The sequence below is a fragment of the Arvicanthis niloticus genome, chromosome X (assembly GCF_011762505.2).
Source record: "Arvicanthis niloticus isolate mArvNil1 chromosome X, mArvNil1.pat.X, whole genome shotgun sequence".
Lineage (NCBI taxonomy): Eukaryota > Metazoa > Chordata > Mammalia > Rodentia > Muridae > Arvicanthis > Arvicanthis niloticus.
This window is the reverse complement of record NC_047679.1, coordinates 33,377,628-33,404,601: the sequence shown is the minus strand read 5'-3', so window position 1 is coordinate 33,404,601 and position 26,974 is coordinate 33,377,628. Positions and strand designations below refer to the sequence as shown.

Below are 26,974 nucleotides of genomic sequence, written 5' to 3'. Positions count from 1 at the left end.
CTCCAGCTGCATATGTAGCAGAGGATGGCCTTATCTGGTATCAATGGTGGGGGGAGGCCCTTGGTCCTGTGAAGCCACTATGCTCCAGTGTAGGGGAAAGCTATGGTGGTGAGGTGAGAGTGGGTAGAATCCTGGGGGAGCACCCTCATAGAAGCAGGGAGGAGGGGGATGGGATAGGGGGGTTGCAGAGAGGAAACCAGGAAAGGGGATAACAGTTGAAATGTAAATAAATAAAATAACCAATAAAAAAGCAAAAAAAAAAAAAAAATATTGTGGAGAGCTCTTGTTGCCACTTAAAGGATATTGTCAAGAATCTTTACATTGGGCTAAGAAAAGGAAGTAGGCCCAGCACTTACAAGTATGCACTACTACACTCATCTTAAGGTGTTTTTTTTTTTCTTTTTAAACAAAAGGTCTCACATTGAACCCCAAGCTAGCTTTGAACTCCTGTCTCAGTCTCCTCAGTCTCTCCAGTGAGTCATGGGTTCTAGGTCCAGTGTAAAATTTATCTTTACAGGATTATTGTTTACACAGACTCATTTTTTCTTTTATTTTAAGTTTATAATTGCTTGCTGTTTCTTTGTAGATAATTTTCTTCTAACCTGTATTTTTTTTAAATCCACGTATTAACTTTAAGTCTTACAAATATAAATTTATTCCTTTTTTAGGCAAGGGAGTTGGGTTTTTTGAAACAGGGTTTCTCTGTGTAACCCTGGCTGTCCTGAAACTCACTCTGTAGGCCATACTGTCCTGGAACTCAGAAATCCACCTGCCGGTGACTTCCAAGTACTGGGATTAAAGGCTTGTACCACCATCTCTCCCAAACAAATTTTTGTTTGTTTGTTTGTTTGTTTGTTTTGAGACAGTGTTCAGTGTGCTGCCCAGGTTGGTATGAAACTCGTGAGTAAAGTGATCCTCCTGCCTCAGTCTGTCAAAGCACTTGAGACTATAGGCATATGTTCCTGTTCCAAAGTGGTTTTTGTTATTGTTGTTTGAAATGTTTTATTTCCTTTTTGACAGGAGTCTCCTTGTTGTAGGCCAGACTGCTCTGAAACCTGAGCCCTTGCCTCAGCCCCTTGAGGTGTGCATTAATATGCCTGGCTCTGTAGCTGCTTGCAAAGAGATATCACTGTAATTGAGTTGAATATTAAGCGGATCTGAGTTTCTTTTAAGGGACTCCTCCAAAAAGTTGACGAAAACTTCAAAACTGCTTCTGGTTTTGCAACACTGTGTCTTTAAGGTGTAAACACAAAAGGTTAGATTGTTACTCCCTGGGCTAATTTATTCATCTAGCCACAGTCAGCAAGCAGTTGTTTTCCTCTAAGAGGCCCAGTTTCCAGAACACAACCTTCAAAATATCTTCCTTCTTCACAAGGCTCTTTGTGTTCAGTTAGCCTTTGATTTTTGCCAGCAATTCCATTACTTGCCATCTGAGCGGGTTTTCATGTCGTATTGAACCACCAATAAACCCCAAAGCTCAAAAGAAATGTATAAACACACTGTTATATATAGCTGCCTTCTAATCTAGAACTGTGTAGCAGAAACTGAGCCAAAGGAACACAGAACCAAAGCTGTTTAAGTGGAAGAGTTCAGTATTTCCTGCTATTGTGTAGGAATCCTAGAACTGCTTTTGGAAAACACTAATCTTGGGCAGTAGTTTTCAGAAATTCTTAACAACTATTATCTTTATGATGGTGCAAATTAGTGGGTTTGAGAATGTAGGTCAATGTAATGAGTAATTAAAGTTCATAGACCTAAGAAAATTGTCTTTTCCCTTTGCTTTTTAAAGGCTCATTTTCAGTTCCTGAAAAAAATATTTGCTTCTGTCTCCCTAGTTGAAAGACTCCTATTATGTCCTTACTGTAGAAGGGCATTAGTTTAACACATACATGCGAAGTCATCTGATTTGCTTGTGACAAAGTTGCTTGTGAGTCACTTTTTAAAGTTGCAATCTTGTTAAAAATCAGGAGTTTTGCTCCCTCTCAATTAGGAGAATGACCCACTTAGTTTTACTTTCAAAGGACATTTTGTGTGGGATGAGGTCATTGGGGACAAGATGTTTTTCCTGATTATTAGTGTTTCATAAACCCACCTTCACATTTTACTTGTACAACAATGGACTTATTCATTGTGTGCATCACTCCATTTCATTGCATTTCTTTCCTTCCCAAGTCATCCCTCACCCCCTTTGGTGCTAGGGATGAAACCTAGGGTATTCCAAACACCAGGCAGCTTCTCTTATTCATGTTTACCGGCACCTGAGAACTGTTGGATAGGTATTTTTATTTTACATATTATTTTGGTTACAAAAATAATGAGGAAGACAGGACTAGTAAAAATGTTCACACTGAATATTTAAATCAAAGAGTAGTTTATTTTTTAAAAAAGAATCAAAACAGAAACTCTAAGTACCAGTGTGTACATTGTACACATTTAAATGACTCACAAGAATGAAGTTTTGTTTTTCTTATATAGTAAGATCATACCACCTTGTTCTTCATCAAAAGATGTTCAACAATTCTGCCTCCAAACCACATACATGACTGCCATTTTAAACAGACCGAATTTCAAACATGCAACAACGCCACTGGTAATAAAGCTTTGGAATGGGTGCTCACTCTATTATTTCACTACAAACAAGATAGAAAGCAAGGGGAAGTTGAGAATTTATTCTAAAGCACAATGGAGGTTGTCTCTGTCTACCCCGGCACGTCTCACTCCTCTGCTGCCATTTTTAGCAAGTACTCTTTGTCAATCTTGAAGAGTCTCCATCCCTCTTCACTGGACAGATCTGAAGCACCTCTTCTTTTGTAGAAGTTGATAGATGGTTCATTCCATTCTGCTACCAAGAAGTGCATACTGCTGCAGCGACACTTCATGGCAACCTAGTACAAGCCAGAGAGACTATAAGCCCAGTAACATTTCACCCTCTTGCCAAGACCCAACTTTGACTCATTCATTACAATAACCCAATAACTCTTAAAAATGCAGAGGCCCAAATCTAGGACATCTGGTCCCAGCTCTAATCCTAGCACTAGGCAGGTGAAGACAAGCTTGAGGCCAGCCAGGGCTCATAGGGAATACCAGGCCAGGCTGGGCTATACAATGCAATGCTGGTGAACATACCTGGCTTAGATTCTTCAAAATTTCTGATCCTATACCAAAGCCTAAAAGAAAGAAATACAATTCAACTTAGTCATTTTAAGGCCATAGAGCTCTGATTTCTCTTTAAACTACCTCCAATCCCAAAGTCAGCTGTACCTCTGTAATCACTCATCACAAAGAAGTCTTCAAGATACAGTAACTTGCCAATCCATGGGTCATAGGTGAAATAGTACATGGCGAAACCAACAATGCTGTGTCCTGTAATAAGAGTATCCCATGAGATGCACAGAAGAAAAACAACCCATTCAAGCTGTACCGGCAGAATCAGAAGCCTATTGTAGATTTAAAGGAAATATACATGCGTGCAGCACTGAAACAAGTAACCAGGAACTGGACTGCCTCCTTATGTTTATGCTAGTACAGTCCAGACCAATGCTGAATGATCTCTCTGGTCTCAGACAAGTACTTGCAAAAAGCACACATTAGAGATAGCTGAAGCTAGGTTATACCTGTGGACTGGTTAGTCTGCTGGCCTCACACTCAGGAAATGAGAACACTTTCATTACTTGCCAGAGCAAAAGGGCCATGGACTTAAACTAAACACACATATTATTCACATCCTAATGACATGCTGGTATGTTGGCTTGGCAAAAGTTGGGTTTACACAGCAGTTTAGAAGAGGAAATACTTGTAGTTTACCAACTCTTGCTTCCTTAAGGTCAGAATACCAGGCCAAAAGTGCAGTGTTTACTTTCAGAACTTGCCCTCCCACATATAAATTTTCAATTTACTTCCCCTAATCTTTAACATAGGAGAAATAGCAGTAACCAGAATGTTACATAACATTCACTTCTAAAACTTATCTCATCCCTTATGTGTTCTGATTATCTTCTAGCCTAAGGAACAGACATCAGAAGAAAACTCAAGAAAGCACCAACCCAAACAACTTCCCCTTTTAGCCGCCTTTGACCAGTCAACAAGGGCCAGCAAAAAAAAAATGTAAATACATAAATAAAAATAAAAATAATTAAAAACTGACTCCTTCATATGGAGTGCCAATTCAATTCCAAATGGAGGCAAAGGTTGCAAATTAAACTTTCTAGCCATTTTCTATTTCTTTGCAGACAGACAGGAAGCGAATATAAATTTCTGATCTACCGTGTTTTAAGTGTGCGATAATAGGACCTTACCTCATTTATCATGATCATCTACTTTATTGTGTAAAGGATCTTTTAGTTACCTCCCCGCCCATCCATGTACACAGAAGGGCCATGTACATGGCGAAGCTAGAGACTGTAACCTGAAGATTGGGACAAATTAAAGAAAAAAAAATGTGATTTAACACAATTACAAAAAAAAAAGGTTAGGTTAGGGTCAAATAAAAACCATTTTATGAAACGGAATTACAACAAATGACATTATATCTAACTTTTCCGGGTTTCTACAGCACTCTGAAAACAACTCTCATAACCCACCCTATTATAAAGTACACTACATACATTTTTTTCCTCAGTCATTTGCACACTGGCTGGCTGTTAGTTCCAGCCAGCTCCTCAGTAACCTCTGCCCGTGTAGTCATGGGTTCTACACAGTAGGCTCTATGGTTTCGATTACAAAACTAGTTCTCGCTGGCTTCTGGACGGGGAGTAGGGGTTACCTTCAGGGGTCCAGTGCTCTTTAGGCACTTCTGCAACCAGGCAGTGGTAGAAGGGGTGCTCTCCAAAACCATCCTCTAGGAGATCTGTAAGACGGGGGAGACAGAGACAGTATGAGTTGACCTTTGGAGGTGCCAGGAAACAGGTACCTTGTCCCTCTCTCCCCACCTTGGAGGTGTCAGGAAACAGATACTTTGTCCCCCCTCCCCCGCCACGCCTTTGTTACCTTTCTCAGTTAAAATTACTTGATCTTCCATGTATTCATATTTAGCCAGTTCCTGGGGACGATACATACAAAAGAAACGGTAATGAAACTCCTGACCAGCCTAGTCAGCTCACAGGAGGGGAAATGGGGCAGCCGGGGTCCCTCGGTGACTGAACCCTGCCTGGCGCTGAACTTTGGAGCCTGACCCGGGCTGGGGTTGGCCGGCAGAGAAAAGGGAATTTACTGGCCTGGCCGCGTCTCAGAACTGAAAGATGAGGATTTCCCCGGGAAACGGAGCCTCCCCTAACCTCTGCCCTAGGGAGAGCCCGGACTTTTCTCTACCTTGATCAGTCGCAGGATGTCACTGCAGTCAGAGGCAGTGGCTGGACGGATCTTAAACTTAGCCATTTTCGTCTTTTGCTTTTCTTCCCTTTGCGCACCAGGCCCCTGTACTTGAACAGCAGGAGGAGGTGGTTCCTCATTCGTTTCCCGGGAGCGTCCTCTTCTCAGTCAGGCTGGCACCATGACCCGGCGAACCTCAGTATAAGACAGAAAACTGGCAGATTTACTTTGGGGAAACTGCGCAGCTAAGAAGTGGAAAGACAGTGCCTTTTAAGTCTGCAGAGACTCCTCCCCGGACCAGGAGACGGAGAGATCGCGACCAGTAAGGATGCAAGCTCGCGGGAGCACAGCCCTCTGTTCCAGACACTGCCCTCTTCCGGGCTCTCTCGTGACACCCATGACGCAAACCGGGAGGGCGGGGTAGGGCGAGGTGCGCAGCTGACTTCTCCCGCCTCGCATCCTCTAGCGGCGCCTTGCGGACCCTTCCCGGAAGCAAATGAATACCAGCTTGTCCCCTGGTAACCGTGGTAAAATTGAAAATGTGGATTGCCTCTGTGACCCCAACATTGCCGAGAAAAGCAAACTCAGGAAGCTCAGCTTTAGGGTATGACAGAAAGATAAGAGCAGCCATTCTCAAAGCGTGGTCTGGAGGCATAATTTTCCTATCCTCTCTAGTAATTTTCCACAGGCAGTTCATTGAGATGTGGTGATGTCATCGTTTTTCATGACTAAAAAAAGGTGTGGGTTTGAATCTTGTTTTGATTTTGAGACAGGGTCTCTCTATGTAGTCTTGGCTATCCTGGAACTCACTATGTTTCAACAGGCTGTCCTAGAATTCACAAATCGCCTACCCCAGTCTGCCCAGTGCTTAAATGATTAAACACATTCACCATAGCCTGCTCGCCTGGTATTTTCTAAGGTCAATTCTTAGGATTCCTCGATTGCTTTCCTTCTAATTCAGTGGTTCTCAAGCTGTGGGTCACAACCCTTTTGGGGTCCCATATCAGATAGCCTGTATATCAGATATTTACCTTATGATTCATAACAATATAACAGCAGCAAATTTACAGTTATTAAGTAGAAAAGAAATAATTTTATGGTTGAGGGTCACCACAACATGAGAAACTGTATTAAATGGTTGCAGTATTAGGAAGGTTGAGAACCAGGTATGCAATGGGTAGATTTAAAATGTTTCCTTCCTTTCTTCTTTCTTCCTTTCTTCTTTCTTAGTTTCTTCTTTCTTTCTTTCTTTCTTTCTTTCTTTCTTTCTTTCTTTCTTTCTTTCTTTCTGTATTTATTTTTCGAAACAGGGTTTCTCTGAGTAGCCTCATCTGTCTTGAAACTCTGTATACCAGGCTGGCCTGAAACTCAGAGATCCTCATGCCTCTGTCCCCCACCACCTGGCACTATTTACTCCCCTCCCCCATTTTCTTCTTAAACCTCTGTTCTTTCCTGTGGACTTTTCTTCTGAAGGAGAGAAATACTTGATAATTCCCTTTAATGATGTATGTCATCTTACATTATTGAAGGTTTTATTTCACTGCTTATAGATTTTGAGGTTTGGACCTTTTCTTTCCACACACTGATACATGACCATCTCCTGGCTTCCTTTGCTGTTGAAAGCTATTGTCCATGTGCTTCTTTTGTTTCCTTTAACTTTTTTATTTTGCAATATTCTAAACTTACTGAACATGTCACGATATCATTACTCCAATGATTACAGGGATATGTAGCTCTGTGTTATGTTTTCTATCATTTTTAAAGGTAAGAAAACTTCAATACACTAAATTTTAGATGCCCAGAGATCAAAATGTTTGGGAACAGTTGAGTTTGCCTACTCCTGGTCATACCCATTGGAACAAGTCAGTATTCATGTCTCTGGGGAATGACCTTTTTTTTTTTTTACTATAGACTTTCCTGGACAGATCCTGTTGAGTACTCTGCTTCCATTTCCTTGCCTAGATTCCATAAGAGGTGTTTTGTTTTGTTTTGTTTTGTTTTTGTAATGAGATAAAGCATCAGATGGTCTTCAGTATCTGGTCTGTACAGTGAGGGGTTGGACTAGTACCACATGGCCACTCCTAATATTTAGTAAGTGACTTTGCCTGTATTAACGAGTAATATCCTGTATGTAGAAATGAAAGCAGAAAAGCATTTTCTGTTACTCCTCCCACTCTCTCATGACTCAATGCATTAGTGAGTCACTGTGAGAACTTATGCAATATTTTTATAAAGAGCTTTAAAAATAGCACCCATTCTACCTGAGTTCCTGCAAGTGCTGTCTTTCCTGACATGGATGGCCAGGCCCTTCCCTCTTTTGCTTCTGTTTAGAATGCTAGAGCACTGACAGGAGGTTGTCACTTATTTACTGATAGCAATGCATTTGACTTCTGTGACTCAACACCAAGAATAACTTCCCAAAGAAGCAAAACTAAAGCTATTTTTCTATTTATGTTGCTTAGTGTTTTAGAATTGGGATTGAACTTAGCTTTTGACAAACCTTTATTTGGTTAATGAGTCAACATTTCAACTTGTTGAATCTTTTTTTTTTTGTTTGTTTTGTTTTTGATTTTTCGAGACAGGGCTTCTCTGTGTAGCCCTGGCTGTCCTGGAACTCACTCTGTAGACCAGGCTGGCCTGGAACTCAGAAATCTGCCTGCCTCTGCCTCCCAAGTGCTAGGACTAAAGGCATGCACCACCACGCCCGGCTCAACTTGTTGAATCTTATCTGAGAGGTACTTGGAGATTATAAAAGGTCACGAAGTGTTATAACCAGCCCTAAAGGTGTACAGTTTACTTATAGAGTTGTGTTTGTAGTTTACTATACTGGATTTGACTCTTTATGAGAAAGGGAATTCCTATCACTGAGCTGGACAGATGAGGAGAGTGAATGGAAAAAAATAGCCAAAGTAGTGGTTTTGCTCTTTGCCTTGTTTCAAGGTTCCACAAAGTTCAGTGCCCCAAAGATTTTTATATTTCATGTAGACCATGCCACCAGAAGTTGGTTATTTGAAAACAGGTTGTCCTATGCCATCCCTTTTGTATTGTTTATCAGTTGCCACATAGAAAGTCACCACACAGAAAGTCCCCCCACACTCAGTTGTTTAAAATAACACATATTTATTATTGTAGAATGTACAGGCCAACAGTCCGGGCAGCTGCATTCCTAGATAAAACAACTCCAAGTGCACTCGAATTACTGATCTTGACAGTATTCAGTATTCCCCCCTCCCTGGTTTTTTGAGATGGGGTCTCTCTGTGTAGGCCTGGCTGCCCTGTAATTCACTCTGTATACCAGGCTGGCCTCCAACTCACAGAGATCCTCCTTCTTCTGCCTCTGCCTCTGCCTCTGCCTCACAAATGCTCTGATTAAAGGCATGCACCACCACTGCCCTGCATCATCTCTGTGTTAAACAGATGTATTTTGTAATTAGATGTATCCCTGTATATATGTATATATGTGCATATGTATGCATGTGTGTGTGTGTGTGTGTGTGTGTGTGTGTGTGTGTATGTGTATTTGTGTGTGAATGTTAGTGCATGTGCCAGAGAAAGTGAGAAGAGGTCATTAGTTAACCTAGAGCAGAGTTTCTCAATCTGTGGGTCATGACCCCCATGAACTAGCATATCTGATATTCACAGTTATGAAGTAGCAATGAAATAATTTTATGATTTGGGGGTCACCACAACATTAGGAACTTTATTAAAGGGTAAAAGCATTAGGAAGTTTGGGAACCATTGCCCCAGAGTTAAGAGTTACAGGTGGTTGTGACCTGCCTGAATGGGTTCTGAGAACAGAACTCAGGTTTTTCACAAGAGCAACAAGTACTATGTATTAAGTGCTGCACCATCTCTCCAGGCCCAGCAGTATTCATTTCTTGATTGTAGACCTTGACTTCTTGCTGGCTATCAGGTGTCTGGCTACAGGCTGCCTAGAGTTTCTGGGGAGTGCCTATTTCTTATCATATAAGTCTTACCTAACGTGACCATTTATAAGCCAGAAAAGTCTCTTGAGTAGCTACCAAGACCGTGTTAAAAATTCTGAGTAAAAATTTCTTACATAAAATTTGTTATCTTAACCATTTTTAGTTTAGGTTTGTTTTGAGACAAGGTCTTTGTGTGATTTCAAACTCATAGTCCTCTTGCCTCAGACTTCCAAGTGCAAGAACTAAAGTTGTTAAACACAATGGCACCTAGCTTTCTCTTAGCTATTTTAAGTGTATAGAGTAATAACAAATGAAATACTCCAGAACTTGCTCATTTTTCACATCTTTCAAAACTAAAAGTCTGTATCCAGGAATAATGGCTTCCCTTTACCTTTTCACCACCTGCTCCTTTTAGTCAAATTCTACTTTTCATTTCCACGAGTTTGAATGAGTTTGAATTGCTTTCAGCAGATTGTGTAATTACAATCAAACAAAATATCTATCTATCTATCTATCTATCTATCTATCTATCTATCTATCTATCTATCTATCTATATCTATCTATACACTGGCTTATTTTACTTAACATAATGCCTCCAAGGTTCATCCCTGTTTCAGCACAGGATGAGATTACCTTTCTTTAAAACAGAGTAATATTCCTTCCTGTATAGTCCCGGGTTGTCCAGGCTGATCTCAAACTCTTGACAATCCTCCTGCCTTAGCCTCAAGACTATTGAGATTATAAGACACCACCCTTGACTTTAAATTGTTCTTGACTTTTTTTTTTTTACCAAAAAGTGAGATTGTTTCATCATATAATGGTTGAAATTTTAACATTTTGAAGGATGTACCACTGCTTCCCATAGTGGCTACACAATGCTTATTCCCATCAATGATATACAAAGGTTTCAATCTCTCCATATTCTTTACTACTTGCCGTTTTCTGATTGTTTCTGTTTTGATAGTGGTTGTCTACAGGTATGCAAATATTTTCTTCTAATGCACAGTTTGCCCTTTCATTCTTGATTGTTTCTATTACTTGAAGTTTCATAGTTTTATATATGAGTGTCTGTTTTTTCTCATTTATCTGACACATTAGAGTCTTACAAGATTGTGCCATAATTGTGAGGATGGCATCTTATCGCCTATACCACACTATACTAGTTCAAAGCAAGTCACAGGTCCCAGCCACATGAAGGAGAGGGGAGCACACAAAGTCATAAGTACTAAGAGGCAGAGTCACAGAGTCTATTGCTGAATCCACAGGACCATGTTTTGAAAGGTCAGTAAAAGACCAATATTTAGTTAACTTATAAGATACTCAGGTCTATCAGTGTGCTTTGAATATGATTTACATCTGTCATCTTTTAATGCTATTAAGAAGTTAAAAACAGGGCAGGAGGTGTAGCTCATTGATAGAATGACTGCCTTGCAAGCCTGAAGCCCCAGTCAAGATCAGAGACTAGGGAGATGGTTCAGTCCCAAAATGTTTACTTCACAAGTATGAATGTGATCCTCAGTAACTATGTAAAAGAAAAACTTCACAGGGGCATGAGCCTGTAATCTCAGTTTCTGTGGAGACAGGATAACCGAAGTGCTTGCTGGCCAGTTAGTCTAGCCAAATCAAGTGTACTCCAGATGCACTGAGAGACACTGACTTAAAACATAAGGTGAAGGGTGAGAAAGACACGTTACACCAACTTTTGCCTCCTGCCCCTCTATACAGACATGCACACACATGCGAACACACACACACACACACAGAGAGAGAGAGAGAGAGAGAAAGAGAGAGAGAGAGAGAGAGAAACAGACAGACAGACAGACAGAGAGACAGACAGAGACAGAGAGACACACAGACACACAGACACACAGACACACACTTTACAAGCAATGTAACTATGAGGTAAAGGTTGATGCAGCACCCTCCAAGTGAATCTTGGTAGTCTTATAAAGAGAGGGAAAGATACCACATAGACACAGAAATATACATGCATTTATGCCACAGTACAAGACAGTCAACAGAGCCCGTTACCAGAACCTGTCATGTTGTTTGCATTTCCAGCCTAGACATCTGTGAGCTAAATAAGTCTTTTTTTCATTTTAAAGTAACCTGCCTCCAATATTTCACTAGCATGATTCTTACTATATAGAGACTTGTAGTTCAATGATTGAAGCTCTTAAGATTCTAGTTGTGGGGAGAAGGGATGCAGCCTCCCAGATGAAAACACCAGGTACAATTAGAATGATGATGCAGGACAGTTTGTAACTCAGCCAGTGTGACTTATCTCCAGTCTGATCATGCCTCCTGATGTGATGTCCTAAGGGGAGATTATTGTTCATCCATCAATTCAAGAGATCAAGGCGCTAACTCCTCATAAATATGTAGGAGATCTGAAAAGTGCAATCAACTACCTTAGGCCTCCTAAAAATATCAGCACTTTGAATCTGGGTATGGAAGTTACCCAATAAGAAGATCATAGAAAATAATTGCCTGTTAGTACTCAAAGTGTAAGACACCCCCACTTTTCCCTATGGCCCCTGGGTATATGTAACAGATTTCAAAGTTCAGAATACATCTTACCAGTCTTTGTACCATTTGCAAACTGGCAATTAAGTGTTAAGAGAGAATTCAAGAAAATAGAGGATACTTCAAAGAGGAAAATGCAAGAGAGTAAATAAACTCCACCCAAGTAGCCTCATGTTTGTCTAAGCAACTAGGAGCGGTTTCATGTTTTGCCCCAGTGTACATGATGTTTGGCAGAGTCTGCTGGCCAGCACAAAGGTTATTGCCTGAGAACTCATTTTGGAATTGGAATACTTGGGAGCGAGTCATTTCTCATGGAAGGATGATATAGTTAAAAGACGCAGGTAAGAAGATGAAAGGAGACCAATGACCTTAAAACTGACAGAATTGGAACACATTTAAATGTCTCCTTCAAAAATGTATGTGTGTGCTGCAGCAAAAGTATGTGCATGTAGTCTATTTGTTTCATTTGTTCATTCATCTATTCATTCATTCATAGTACTGAGATCAAACCCAGACCTTATGCCCCCTGGAAAAGTACTTTACTACTGAGCTACACACATATCCAATAAATAAAACTTCATACTGCTTGTCATGAGTGACATGCATTGCTTGTCACCTTAAGATGTGATTTCAATATTTTGCATTTATTTTTTCCCTTTCTTACCTCCAAAACCTCCCATATACCCTTTCCTATTCTTGAAATGTATGGTTTCTTTTTACATTAATGGATTGATATTTGGTGCACACAAGAGCAGACACATAACCCGCTTAGTCTGTATAATGTTACTTGTATGCATATTTTCAGGGTTGAACACTTGGTATTGAATAACCACTAGTTTGTGTCCTTTTCCCTGGTGAAGATTATTTCTCCTGTTCTCAGCATTCCTCAATGATCTGTAATTCTTTATGTAGGGTTGGGGCCTCATGAACTTTTCCCCACCCCCTTTGCACTAAGTATTGGTGAGACCTTATGGGTGTAACTTTTGTCATTACTAGAAGACACAACCTCACTGCAAACTTCCTGAACCTCTGGATCTTACAAGCTTTCCATCCCTTCCTCCAAAATGTTCCATGGGCTTTACATGCATGAGTGTTTTGTAGCTGTACCAGTTGAGACTGTGTTATGTACCTCTGCATTTAGCTTAGATGTAATTTTCTGTAGTGGTGGTCTCCCTCTTTTGCAAAGAGAAATTTCTTTAATGATCTGGTGATGGTTTGAATAAGAATGGCTTGGTCCATATAGTCTTATATATTTGAATGTTTGTTTCCCACTTGTTTTTTTTTAAATAAATCTTTTTGATTTATGTATTTACCCTTTTATTCAGTAGTAAGTTGTTCAATTTCTATAAGTTTGTAAACTTTCTGTTGTTTCTGTTGTTGATGATATCCAGTTTTAATCCAGAGTAGTCAGATAGGATACAAGGTATTATTTCAGTTTTATAAATCTATTGAGACATTTTGTGTGTGTGTGTGTCCAAGTATGTGGTCAATTTTGGAGAAATAGTTCCACTAGCAACTGAGAAGAAGGTATATTCTTTCGTGTTTGAATAAAATGTTCTCTTAGGTACATTTGGTTTATAACATTAGTTAACCCCAGTGTTTTCTGCTTAGTTTTTGCCTATTTGACTTGTCTAAAAATTATAATATTATCTTGTGATTTTTTTTCTTTGATGAGTATGTACTGTCTCTGATTTAGTTTGGTTTAAAATCTATTTTGTCAGATATTAAAATGGCTACTATCTTAGTTAAGGTTTCATTGCTGTGAAGAAACATGACCAAGGCAACTCTTATAAAGGACAACATTTAATTGGGGCTGCCTTGTGTTTCCAAGACTTAATCCACTATCATCATGGCAGAAAGTATGGCAGCATGCAAGCCAGCATGATCCTTGAGAAGAAGCTGAGAGTTCTACATCTTTATCTGCAAGCAGCAGAAGGAGACTGTGTCTTTTACAGTGGGTGTAGCTTAAACATATATGAGACCTCACAGCCTGCCTCCACAGTGACAAGTTTCCTCCAGCAAAGCCACACCTCCTAATAGTGCTCCTCCCTATGGGTCAAGCGTTCAAACACATGGGTCTATGAGGGCTATACCTATTCAAACCACCACAGCCACACCAGCTTGCTTCTTGAGTCTATTTGCTTAGAATATCTTTTTACATCTTTTATGCTTAGAGTATCTTTTTACATCTTTTACCCTGAGGTAATCTCTATCCTTGAAGGTGATGTGTAGTCTTTTGATGCAACAGAAATATGGATCCTGTTTTCTACTCCAATATGTTAGTCTGTATCTTTTTTGTTGGAGAATTGAGGTCATTGATGTTGAGAGTCATCAATGAGCAGTGTTTATTGATTCCTGTTATTTTGTTGTGGTGGTGTGAGTTTTTTCTCCTTTCTTTTGATTTGTTGGTCTGAAATTATTTATTCCTGTGATTTCTTGGGTGTAGTTAACTTCTTCATGTTGAACCTTTCCTATTAGCACCTTCTGTATGGCTGGGGTTTGATGTGAAAATTTCTGATTTCTTTGGAGACTCAGTTATGTCATGTGATGTTTTTTTCTGGAATCTGTCTTATGAGAGGATGTTTTGCTGAGACAGACATGTGAAAGGATGTTTTGCTGGAGCAGTCGCTTGAGAGGGCCCACAGGGTTTAGAAAGAACATAAATATAACCCCACAGACAGTAAGGGGATGCTCTTGCATTGGTTCACCTTGCAATGCTTTGCTGGTCTTCGTGAATCTTCCCATGTGACTTCCAAGAGAGAAATGCATGGTATTCCAGCTGTTTCCTACTGCTTCTGCAGATTCATGCCAATTTGGTGGCCTCAAAGTTTCTTCTGGATCAATCTACTTTTACTGATTCATGTTTGATGTTCTGGACTGGACTGCTGATATCCTGACAACAAAGACTGGGATCACCCAAAAGAACTACTCCTAAACAAGTCCACATCCCCCTTGATCTACTAACTATCCTTCTCCTCTACCGTTAAAAGAGGTTGAAGCATTTAAGAACCCTTATTAACGTGGATTTTGAAAAATCTAAGCCTACAGGGTTTGTGGATAGATATTGCTTAAATTTGATTTTATTATGTCTTATTTTCTCCATCTATTGTAATTGAAAGTCAGGCTGGGTATAGTAGTCTGGGCTGGCACCTGTAGTTTTTCAGAATTTGTAGAACATCTGCACAGGCCCTTCTGGCTTTTCAGAGTCTCCATTGAGAAATCAAGCATTATTCTAACAAGGTCTTCTTTTATATGTGACTTGGTATTTTTCCCTTGTAGCTTTTAATATAATTTTTTATTTTGTTTTATATATCTAGTGTTTTGATTATTATGAGTCATAGGGAATTTTTTTTTCTGATCCTGCTTATTGGGTGGTCTGTATAATCCTTGTATCTTGATAGGTAATGCCTTCTTTAGGTTGGAAAATTTTTGTACAATTATTTTGTTGAAAATATTTTCAGTGCCTTTGATTGTGTTTCTTTTCCTTCTATTTTTATTATTCATAATTTGGTCTTTTTATAGTATCCTGGATGTTCTAGATGCTTTGTGTCTGGATATCTTTATATTTAACATATTCTTTGACTGAGGTATTCATTATTTCTTCTACCTTGTCTTCAACACCTGAGATTTTGTCTTTCATGTCTTATAATCTGTTGGCTAGGTTTACCTCTGAGGTTTTCATTTTAATTCCTAAATTTTTATTTCAAATTGTATTTCAGTTGGCTTTTCTTTAGTGATTCTACTTCTATTTTCATGTCTTAAATTGTTTTCATTACTTCATTTCACCATTTGTTTGTGTTTTCAAAGACTTCTTTGAAGATCTTTTTAAGGTCCTTGAACATATTAATAATTGCTATTTCAACCCTTGTCTTGTGCTTCAGCTATATTGCATTTTTAGGGCCTAATATAGTAGGGTTATTGGATCCTGGTGAAAAAATATTGTCTTGGCTGTTTCTGTTTGTAGTTTTGCACTAGTGTCTAGGCATTTGAAGTTATGATGTTTGAAGCAACCCTAGGTATTGTTATCTGTTCTTGTCTTTGTTCTATGGGTATTTCATTCATTGGTTTCCATTGCCATCTCTGGATCTTTGAAAAGTATGGTAGCTGTGGGTTCTTTGGAAGGGTGTTTCTGCAGGTAAATGGGTGACAGAGAAGAATAAAAATGAAATAGGAGAAAGGGCTGACAAGGGCTGTGGAAAAGAGCTAGTAGGATCCTGTTCACACCAAGAAGCAGGTCCCTAGTGACTTAGAGGTGTGGCAGGAGGAAGGAATCCTGAAAGTAGGCTGCAATAGGACCAAGATTCTGTCTGGAGAAATAAAGACAAAAGGTCTAGAGGGATCTCAGGTCTGTTGCAAGAGTTAGAGTCTCCAGTGAATGGAGTTGAGGTGGACAAAGAGATACCTGCAAGCACACTGCTACAGGTCTGAAGGTGACAGTGGGAATGTAGTGAAAGTCACTTATGTGAGTCCCAGCCAGATGTGGCCACTGGGGATCCATGGTAGAAAGTGTTTCTAGGTATCAGCTTCTGACACCACAGAATCGGAATGGGCTAAAAGGGAGGGTTAAGAGCTAAACCGGGAAAGAGCTAAAAACTGGTCTGTACCAAGATCTGGTGAGATTCCCCAGGGAATATCTCTTGTAGCTTTCAATACTCTTTCATTGCCATGTATTCTTAGTGCTTTAAGCATGATATACTTTTCAGAATTTCTTTTCTGGTCTTGTCTACTTAGTTTTGTATGTACTTGCTGCTTTTATCTCTATGGGTGTGTCTTTCTATAGTTTGGAGAAATTTTCTTCTATGATTGTGGTGGTTTGAATAAAGGCCACCTCACAGACTCACATACTTGAATGTGGAGTGACAATTTTGAAAGGATTAGAAGATATGGCATTGCTGGAGGATGTGTGTGACTGGGGGTGGGTTTTGGAGGTTTCAAAAGCCTAAGCCAGGTCCAGTATCTCTCTCTGCTCTCTCTCTCTCTCTCTCTCTCTCTCTCTCTCTCTCTCTCTCTCTCTCTCTCTCTCTCTCTCTCTCTCTCTCTCATGCACCTGTCCCGACTATAAGAGTTTCCTTGTGTCTCTCTTCACAGCAATAGAATAGTAATTAAGATAATAATCATGGCATGTGTCAGATTTCTCTCTTTTTCTGGCTGGAACCATGGAGGCTGTGCCAGAGAAGAAAAAGACGGTTCCCTGCTGTGCCAGAAACTCTTTAAGAAAAGGGTTCCTGCTGTGCCAGAAACCCAAGAAAAAGGGAAAAAACTTGGCAGAGTTGAAGGTGAAGTGCCTGTAGAAGTTTGCTCTGAAGACATTACTAAAGGCAAGAAGGAAGCTCATCTATGAGAAGGGAAAGCACTATCACATGGAGTCCAGGCAGATGTACTGGACTGAGATTCGCATAGCCAGGATGGCAAGGAAAGCTGGCAACTTCTATGTGACCGCAGAACCAAAATTGGCATTTGTCATCAGAATCTGAGGTATCAGTGGACTAAGCTGCAAGGTATTGCAGCTTCTTTGTCTTCGACAGATCTTCAATGGCACCTTTGTTAAGCTCAACGAGGCTTTCGTTAACATGCTGAGGATTGTGGAACCGTACATTGCATGTGGGTACCGCAACCGGAAGTCAGTAAATGAGCTCATCTAAAAGCGAGGCTTATAGCAAAATCAATAAGAAGCGGATTGTCTTGACAGACAATTCCTTGATCGCTCACTCTGTTGGTAAATTTGGCATCATCTGCATGGAGGATCTAATTCATGAGATCTATACAGTTGGGAAACACTTCAAGGAAGCAGATAACTTCCTGTGGCCTTTCAAATTATCTTCCCCACGAGGTGGAATGAAGAAAAAGACAACTCACTTTGTAGAAGGTGGAGATGCTGGCAACAGGGGAGATCAGATAAACAGGCTTATTAGATGGATGAACTAAGGTGTTGCCCATGGTATTTTTGTAATCTGGTCAGTTAATAAACAATCACAGCTTGGCAAATAGGGAAAAAAGATGATTATGTTGGAGTTTTTATCTTCTCATGGTGTTCTACATTTCTTATGTGTTCCTTTCCTGTGGTTTTTGTTTGTTTAGTAATACTCCTTGAATATTTGATCTAAATTTGTTGCTTTATCTTAGATCCCTGATATTCTATTTTGTGTTTGAGTCATTCTGTTTGTGAGGCTTTCCTTTGAATTTTCTGGTAAGTTTCCTGGAATTTTCAGTTCTAACTTCATTTCAACTTGTGTCTTCTTCAACATTTCTATCTTTTAATTGAATTCTGCTCCCAAGTCTTGTGTTGTCTTTGTCATTTCTACCAGCTTTATGTTTGTGTTTTCTTGGGTATCTCTCCTTAAGCCCCTTCTCCTTGATTTTATTGATATGTTTCTTTGTATCTTCTTTAAACTTTTTAAGCCCTTTTATGAAGTTTGTGATTTGATTGTTCATTTATATTTTGTGTCTGGAATTCACCCAGGTAATTTTCATCGGTAAACATTTGTACAGAACTGGTACGTTTTGAACAGTGCCTACTGGCTTGATCTTTAGTATTGTTGGGCATGTGGGCTTTCTTTGTTAGTTCTGAGTTTGTTGTGCATAGCACAGGTTGAGTGAGGAAGAAGAGAAAATGTGGGGCATGGGGTGGGTCTAGAGATTGGAAATTGTTGGGATAGAATGAAGTCAGGTAGACAGATGGGTCTGAGATGATATACAGAATGTACTTCTACTTCCAAACCTGTAGTGTGAGGGTAAATCTGGCTGAGTGGAAAAGGTGGATACATTATAAAAGAGCTCAGGAGTTTGAAGATAGGTAGGGTTGATCCTGGCCCTTAGAGCTCCTTTGTCGTGTCAAAGTAGGCTGGTGCACTGTATGTAGGACTCAGGCTCAATCTGGTGGGTTGGAGAAAAACCGTGGGTGAGGTGGTCAGGGATATCCTTCATGCTAGACCCTGAAGAAGGATGTAGTACTGGGTACTGGGTACACGGTGGGGTAGCAGAGGTCACTTTCTTTTTGATTTTTGATGCAAAATATTTCTGTTTAGCCAGATTGGTTTCAAACACCTACCTCCCAACTACCAGGATTAGAGGTGTGTTCCAATATGTCACACTTTTTCACTTAACTCAATTTCAATACATTGTTTCTTTTTAAACTTTTGTCTAGCCTTCTCGTGTAAATTGTAGTAAATTAAAAAATGTAGAATTCATTGGTGTGAAGGATTACATGTTGTTGGTGCCTTCCAGCCTTTGACATGCTCATCTTGCTGCCAGTTATTTCTAATAACCTCCTGGGTTCATGGGCTTGGCCTAGCTTGTGTCCCCAGCAGAAGATATCATGGGGAAATTGCTATGCTTTTTGATCAGATTGTATGGGGTTTCAAGTTGCTGAGGTAGTAGACACTTTTCTAGCTGATGTATCAGCTATATGATGGTTAATATTGACTTAATTTGACAGCATCTAGAATCTTTTAAGAGACAACCTTCTAGAAAAGCCTTCGAGGGATTGGTTGGTTTAGGCTAATTGAGGAGAGGATACCCCCTCCAAATGTAGGCAGTACCATTTTGAAGACTGGGGTCTTCACTGGAGAAAGCTAGCTAACCATGAGCATTCATTGTGCTTTTCTTACTGACAGCATATGTAACATGGCCAGCTGACTTAAGTGCATGGACTGGACCACCAAACTATGAGCCAAAACAAACCAGCCTGCCTTCCTTCCTTCCTTCCTTCCTTCCTTCCTTCCTTCCTTCCTTCCTTCCTTTTCTAACTTTCTATTATCAGGTATGTTGTTGCAGCAGTGAAATAAGTAACTAACATATGCTGGCATTATATTCAGAGTATTTTTGAAAGGTAATATGTCTCTAATGATGGTTGTGAGCCTGGGTTGGAACCCAAACTACAAGGATATGAACATGTCCATGGAAACTCAGGCCATGCCTACCTTATAGAGGATTTCCATGGAGGAACTCCTCAAGTTGGCTACTGTTAGCCACCTCAGACCAGAAAAGAAGTTTGATTTTTTTTTTTTTTTTAGAATTATCCATTTCAGTAATTCAAGTTGATATTGAGGAATCTGTGAAATGACCCAAGTTACTAGAATGCTTGAAATTCATCACAACAATTTTTCTGACTGTGGTGGCACACATCTTTGACCCGGCTCCTCAGAAAGGGAGGTGTAGGTAGATATAGACTAGCATGTGAATGTCTCTGGATTCAACCCTATGACCACAAAAGTAAAAAACAAAAAACAATAAAAATAAATGTCTTCCTATTTTCTTTAAAAATTGTTTGTTGTTGTTGTTGTTATTCTCTCTCTCTCTCTGTCTCTGTCTCTGTCTCTCTCTCTGTCTCTCTGTATGTGTGTTTGTGTGTGTGTGTATGTGTATTCCATGGCACATATGTGGAGATTAGAGGATAATTTTTGGGTGTCACTCATCTCTTTCTTCCATGTGGGTCCTGGGAATTAGACTCTCAGGCTTATGTGGCAAGTGCTTTAACCCACTGAGCCAGCTTGTCAGCTGTCTTAGAGGTTTCTAAAGTCAAAATTTTAAGTGGTCACTAATGAAAAATGTCTTACTTATTCATGCTGTAGTCTCTAGTATTGTCCTATTCCTAACTATATACTCATATTGATCATATTTTTAGAAAATCAAATGTTTTCTTATGGTTGCAATTTTTTGATTTTTTGAGACAGGGTTTCTCTGTGTATCTCTAGCTATTCTGAAACTCACTCGGTAGACCAGGCTGGCCTCTAAATCAGAAATCTGCTTACCTCTGCCTCCCAAGTGCTGGGAATAAAAGCATGTGCCACCACTGCCTGGCTATGGTTGAGAATTAGTTTCAACAGTCCATGCTGCTACCCTAATTTACCTCAATTGTTAAATCAAACCCATAGTTCTGTAATAATAATATGATATATTTTTAAACTTCCCAATTCCTGATGGGGATGTAACTCCATGGTCGAATGCTTGCCTAATGTTTTTGAGGCTCTGGCACTATCTCCAACACTAAGGGGAACAAAAAAATTTTCATATATTCGTCGATTAAAAATGAACCACTAGAAAGATATTGTATTATAATGGAGATAAAAGATATATTAATATAAGTTAAAAAGTCACCAATTTGAATTGAAAACTGTATTTCTTGAAGTAAAATGTTAGTAGGTTTGTCAATGTACAGCATATGTTATTAAACAGAAGCATGTGGGGCGGTGGGCTGTGAGAAGCAGCTGCGTGCTTGGTCGAGCATAAGCCTGGAACCCCGAACCCTTATTGGACGGCAGGATTTCAGCTCTGCTCCCAGGCCCTGGTTCTTTTCAATTAGCTTCAGCCCTCCACAGCCCTTCCTACAGAGAGGTCTATGGCCATCAGTCACAAGGAACAGGCCTCAGGCCCTAGAGAGATTGACATACTAATGAGATGCCTGAAGGCCAGAGGGTAGAGCCAATTGAGCATTCTTCTCTAGACCCTACTCCCCTTTACCCTCCTTATTTAACTCAAGTCTGCCCTGAGTTTCACGAGGGGTGCACATCCAGATCCAACCACAATCTGCCATGACATTAAAGCCTGTAAAAACCCATGGACTTTCTCATGTCATTGGGGCCGTGCCATGAGGAACCGTGGAGAAGTCCTTTAATGAGCCAGCAGTAGCCACAGCTACTGTGCCCAACTTCCCCCTGGAGGAACCCACAGCTTTCCCAGCCACCCTACCTGCAGAAGCATATAAAAATAAATTCACTATTTAACAGGCTTAAGTTTATTTGTTGTAAATCAATGGAGAAACTTTCAAATTGTGTTTAATGTTTTATGCATTGATAGATTTTGACAGATGTGAAAGACTTCTGTAAATTTTGCTGTAATCATTTCCCTCATGAGATCATATACACCTCTGTGTTTGTGTAAAGCTGTCTTATCTCCAAGTGTCCTAGATTTTCTCTATAAGACTCTCTGTTTGGCATTTAAGATACCAGAATGATTGTTTTATAGGAAAATATATTTGATGCTACACAGAAAAAGAGATCATACATTTCTCTTATTTCTATATTCAGAAAAACTAGGAAGTAAATTGTCAGTCTAAGTAAGGGTAATCTACATGAACATTATTTGGATGCATAAAAGTTTTTCTTCAATCCTAGAAATCAATGAAAACACAGATAACAAAACCAGATCAATGTTTTGTCTATTTTTATCTTCCAGTGCTTCCAATGTATGTTGTGCACATTTCTGTCATTACACAAGCATAAAATATTCCTGGTTCTCTTCTAAATTCCTCATCATCTCCCTATGGAAAACTGAAGTCCAAAGATGCTAGTCTACTAGTTTGTGGTCTCACAGCTAGACAGTGGCAAAGTCAGAAATACAACTAGTTTCCTGACTTTTGCTTAGTCAATCTTTAATTAAGTACCTGGGCAGTCCCAGCCCTTATATATCTCCTTATAAAAATTATAAGCATAAAAAGAGCTATTATATCAAATACTGTACTGATTTAGAGTCTAGATGAAAATCAAATAATCAACACATTTGGTCTATGTCTTACAAATTCAGTTTCTCTAGTCTAGTTTCTTTATGTCTGGTTTTATTATGATTTTTTTTGTGTGTTGCTGTGATATTGAAGCATGACCTCATGTGCATTACAGAACCAAACATCTGTTTGGTACATGTCTGTTTTGTGTTTTTCTTATGGGTGCAACTATGTAACACAAGCTAGCCTTTAAATTGAGGCTCTCACCTCAGCCTCCTAGAGCTGATCTTCTATGCCTGTACCACTATGCTCCTATGTATGTATCTTTTTAAAAAATTACAACAGGAACTATGATTGACAAGTGCTGTCTCCATAACTTCATCATTCTAAGCCTTCTTCCTCTGTCTTACCTTCCTCTTACCATCCCCACTTCCAAAAATCAAAACTGCTAAGTAGAATTCTGCCTATAGTATGAATCAATAATGCTTATAGACCAGGTTAAGTAGACAGACCATGCTAGTAGGAACCTGCTACTTGAAGAGGCTGAAGGAAGCTGCACTTGTCCATAAGTGTCACAGGTTGTCTTCAAATTCACAGTCCTATTGCCTCTGTCTTCCAAGTGTGATTATGGGTGTGTACCAACATATTCTGCTACCTTTGCCTTCTCTCTAAGCTTTCTTTACAAATATTTCCAAGTGTGACTTACAGTTGAAGGCTGATTACATTATAGATGATGAGATCTGATTCTAAAGTGAGATAAGGTTGTAAATAGTTTATCCTAGGTGATAGGTTCTTGACTGGACCTTGTTTCCATGATGTCTGGCCAGGCAGATAAAATGCTCCAAACAAAGGGCAATAGCACTGATTATGTGACCTCTGTGATGATTTGTGATTGTACACCATTTAGGACAGATCTCATTGTTTAGAAGACATCAAAGTAAGAATCATTGCATATTTATTATTCCTGAGCATGGTACTTTGAATGTAATTGGCCCCCATGGGCCCATAAGTAGTGAAACTATTAGAAGGTATGGCCTTGTTGGAGGAAGTGTGAAACAGGTTGGGGGCTGGCTTTTTAGTGTGACACTCAGTTTCCTTCTGCTGCCTGCAGGATGAAGATGTAGAACTTTCAGCTCCTTCTCCAGCATCATGTCTGCCTGCATGCTGCCATGCTTCCTGCCTTGATGATAATGGACTGAACCTCTGAACCTGTAAGTCAGCCCTAACTAAATATTGTCTTTTTAAGAGTTTCCATGGTCATGGTGTCTCTTCACAGCAATAGAACACTGACTAAGATGCTGAGGAAGTTCAATATGTCACAAAAGGGCAATGATTATGAGATTGAGGAGAGAAACCAAGGAATAGCAGTAGAATATATGTGACATACAAGTCTGAGAAGGGACTATTTATTAAGGAAAGGACTATTTATTAAAGAAGAGGGAGAAGAATAGGCTAAGGAGGTGGAGCAGAAAGAACAACTAAGTATAATGATATATGTTATGAAAATATCACATAGAAACTCATTATACTACATGCTAATTAAAGAAAAATCTTTTTTAAAATGAAAGAATGATCTGGTGTAAGGGCAAGATAAAACAGGTTGGAAATAACTTCTAAACCAGTTGGGCCATTTACAATTATTCCTCCTAGCACAAAATAGATGTAATCCGTATGCCATTTGGGTGTGTGCTGCGGGGGGGGGGGGGGAGGGGTTCTTACTATGTAGCTCAGGCTTGTCTGGAAAGTGCTAGGATGCCACGTATGTGTCACCACACTTGACATGACATTTTTTAGGACATTTTTTTTTGCAATATGTTAACTGTAAACCATCAATTAAGCTGGAATCCTGGATTTAATCATTACCTTCTAATTTGCTAAAGTAAGAAGACATCTGTTCCTAAGCAGAAACAAGTCAAAAAAGGAAGAAACATCGTTTGAAGGCCTTGAAATGCTGAATGTGTACATGAGAGAGGAACTTGAGTCTTGCAGTCTGAGACCCCATGATCATTTAGACCGTTGGAGTCATGAGCCTACAATTTCCTTAGGTCTTCTCTCATTACCAGTTTCCTCCAGCAAGGCTGGAGTGTCCAATGTTTCTGCTGGTGGAGAAGGACACAACTAATTACACATCTGATAAGAACAATTTGTCAAATTCTTGCTATCTATTGCTTGTTAGGCATAATGCCTTTGGGGACCATTACTTAATGTCTTTGAAATGTGATTTTTTTATTTGTAAACTGGAGATATAAAGTTCTTTGTTTTTTTATGAGAATTACATGAGATAATTGATCAACAAGTACTCAATTAATATTTCTGTCTATTGCTAATCCCTAATTTATTTAATATGTCTTTATTATTCATTCTCAACATGTAAGTACTGAGATAAATACTGAATATATGAGAACTGCCACTACTCTGTTTTAGTCATTTAGTCAATCACATTATGTAATTACAGTGTATTAGGCTCTGTGCCACATATAGAAACCATAGTTGTGAATGAGACAGAACTTTCAGGACTTTGGTTACATGCTTTGGTTCTGCCAATAGGACATTTTCCTTCCTTCTTATTAATTGGTTAGACATTTTTGGTGATATCTCTTTGGACTTGGATGTAGCTCACTGATTGAAAACTTTCTTACTTTGTACAAGCTCCTGGATTCTCAGCATTACGAAAAAAAAATGTTAAGCCATCATAGCACAAACCTGTAGTTCCTGCAATAGATAGGTGAAAGCAGGAAAATTTTAAGTGGAGGCCAATATAGGGAGATATGTGGACAACATAGGGAGATCTTGCTTCAGGAACCAAGGGCTGGTGATATAGTTCAAAGATAAAGCACTTAAGCATCTAGTACTTACTAGGCCCCGAGTTCCACCGCTCTCACTGCAAAACAAGACAAAGCAAAACAAAATTCTATTCAGTGAAAGAATTCAATGCCAGATGCCTTTCTACAACATGCCTGGTTCTGACTGACTAACAGATCAGAACAGGGGTTATCAAGATCCAAAAAAATGTTCATGCACATGTAGGTAGGTGGAGTTAAATGAAAGCTTTAGTTTTCCTTCTTCTTTTTAGAAGAACCTAGTGTACTAGGGGAGAAATTCCACTGACAAACCAAGGGGACAAATTCTGCTGTAAACAGGAGGTAAAAGATACAGAAGCAACACAAACCAAAACCCCAGACTTCCCTCTAGACACGGGAACAAGCTAGAGGGCTTGTCTTTCCTCTGCACAGAGAGGAAACCAAGTCTTAAGGATTTCTTCCTATCTGCAGCCTTTAGTGTCACTCACCCAGTTCTCTCAGGCTGAAGGGGACTAGACAGGAGAAAAGTGGGACGGACTTCGTTGAGCCTCAACCTTGCAAGTAGGTAGAAGAAAGAAGGAAAGAAAGAGGTCTTTATCCCACGGAGAGAATAAACTAGGAAAGCTCAGTTCCAGGGCCACCCCCCTCTCCCCCCCCCCCCCCCGTGCTCATGTTCTCTCATGTACTATAATGTCAAGGAGAGCTGCTGTCTCTTTCCCTGCTCAGCGCCCTCCTCTGTTGAACAACTTTTAGTAGGAGGCATTGAAGTTCAAGAATAGGAGCAATATATAGAGAAAAAAACATGGCAACTGGAAAATAAATTCTTTTCCATTTGAAAACACCCTGAAGTCTTTAGCTTAATGGATGATGAGGTAATCATCTCAGTTTAGGATGTGCTGCACGCATGTAATGGAAACGGGTTATGAAAGAGACTCTAAAGGTCACTGCTTTTCTGGTTCTAAGTATGTCATGTATTTTGTTTGTTTATTTGTTTTTTTATAGTTAAGTACATAAAATAAATTTGATACTGAAAGAGTAAAATTTAATGTGAAACTTCACAGCTTCCATTCTAAATGCCTATTGCAACTGTGCAACAGTTTATTGAGTAGATTTTCAGTCTGGTTAGTTTTTGATGTGTGATATTTTGATTTATGTGCAGTTTTTTTTTTTAAATAATAGTGTGTATAAAATTAGATTTTCAGTCTGGTTATTTTTGGCATCTGATATTTTGATTTTTTGCAGTTGTTTTAAAAAATAATAATGTATATAAAATTCAGGAGGTTCTGGAGGTACTTTTGAGGTTGACATATAACAGAAGATGCTGTTTCTTTCATACAATAAATCATCCTTCCTGTCACTGTAATTGACCTGATTTTCAATGAGTTGGAATCTGGATGTATGATAGTATGTGGAAGACTATATTAAAACTTTAAAAATTCTATTGAAAACTTTTTTTTTGCTTTTATTTCTAAGTACAGAAGTCCCTCAAATGTCACATTCTCTGCATTGACATTGTTCTGCATCATCCCCTACATGCCTCTCATACTCTGCCATGGTAGAATGAATTGTTTGCTGCTACTTCTGAAAGAGTGAACACTGGGCACTGGAGAAGTTATGAGAATACATTTACCTACATTTCCACGTTTTTCTCTCTAATGAAAATGATGAATTCCCAGGAGTTAGAAACTCTCCTGTTGTTGTTGTTGCTTGGTTTTGGTGTTTGTTTGTTTGATTGATTGATTTTAAGATTTATTTTTATGTCTATATGAATCTTTTGCCTGTATGTATATGGGCATATGCTATGGGCCTGTCTGGTGCCTTTGAAGTACAGGAGGGTGTTAGATCCCCTAGATTTATAGTTAAAAATGATTTTGAGTCACAATGTGGGTTCTGGGAATCAAAGTCTGGTCCACTGAAAGAGCAAGACGTATTCTAAACTGCTGAGCCATCTCTCCAGCCCTTATTTTTTAAACTC

The 26,974-nt window shown here is 39.4% G+C and overlaps 1 protein-coding gene, 1 long non-coding RNA gene and 1 pseudogene across 2 annotated transcripts; 2 read left to right on the top strand and 1 right to left on the bottom strand.

The window, feature by feature from the left end:
* Positions 1-2,354: 2,354 nt before the first annotated feature.
* On the bottom strand, positions 2,355-5,553 carry Sat1 (spermidine/spermine N1-acetyltransferase 1). Its single transcript, XM_034485707.2, has 6 exons — positions 5,308-5,553; positions 4,987-5,038; positions 4,763-4,846; positions 3,262-3,363; positions 3,127-3,167; positions 2,355-2,885 (listed from the first exon to the last, which is right to left on the bottom strand). Exons 1-6 carry the CDS (start codon positions 5,371-5,373, stop codon positions 2,715-2,717), a joined length of 516 nt encoding a protein of 171 aa, XP_034341598.1. The 5' UTR covers positions 5,374-5,553; the 3' UTR covers positions 2,355-2,714.
* Positions 5,554-5,709: 156 nt separating this feature from the next.
* On the top strand, positions 5,710-26,447 carry LOC143435575 (uncharacterized). Its single transcript, XR_013106013.1, has 3 exons — positions 5,710-5,911; positions 23,310-23,409; positions 24,079-26,447. It is a non-coding gene; the product is annotated as an uncharacterized LOC143435575 (long non-coding RNA).
* Positions 16,793-17,778, top strand: LOC117694787 (large ribosomal subunit protein uL30 pseudogene; annotated as a pseudogene).
* Positions 26,448-26,974: the final 527 nt, after the last annotated feature.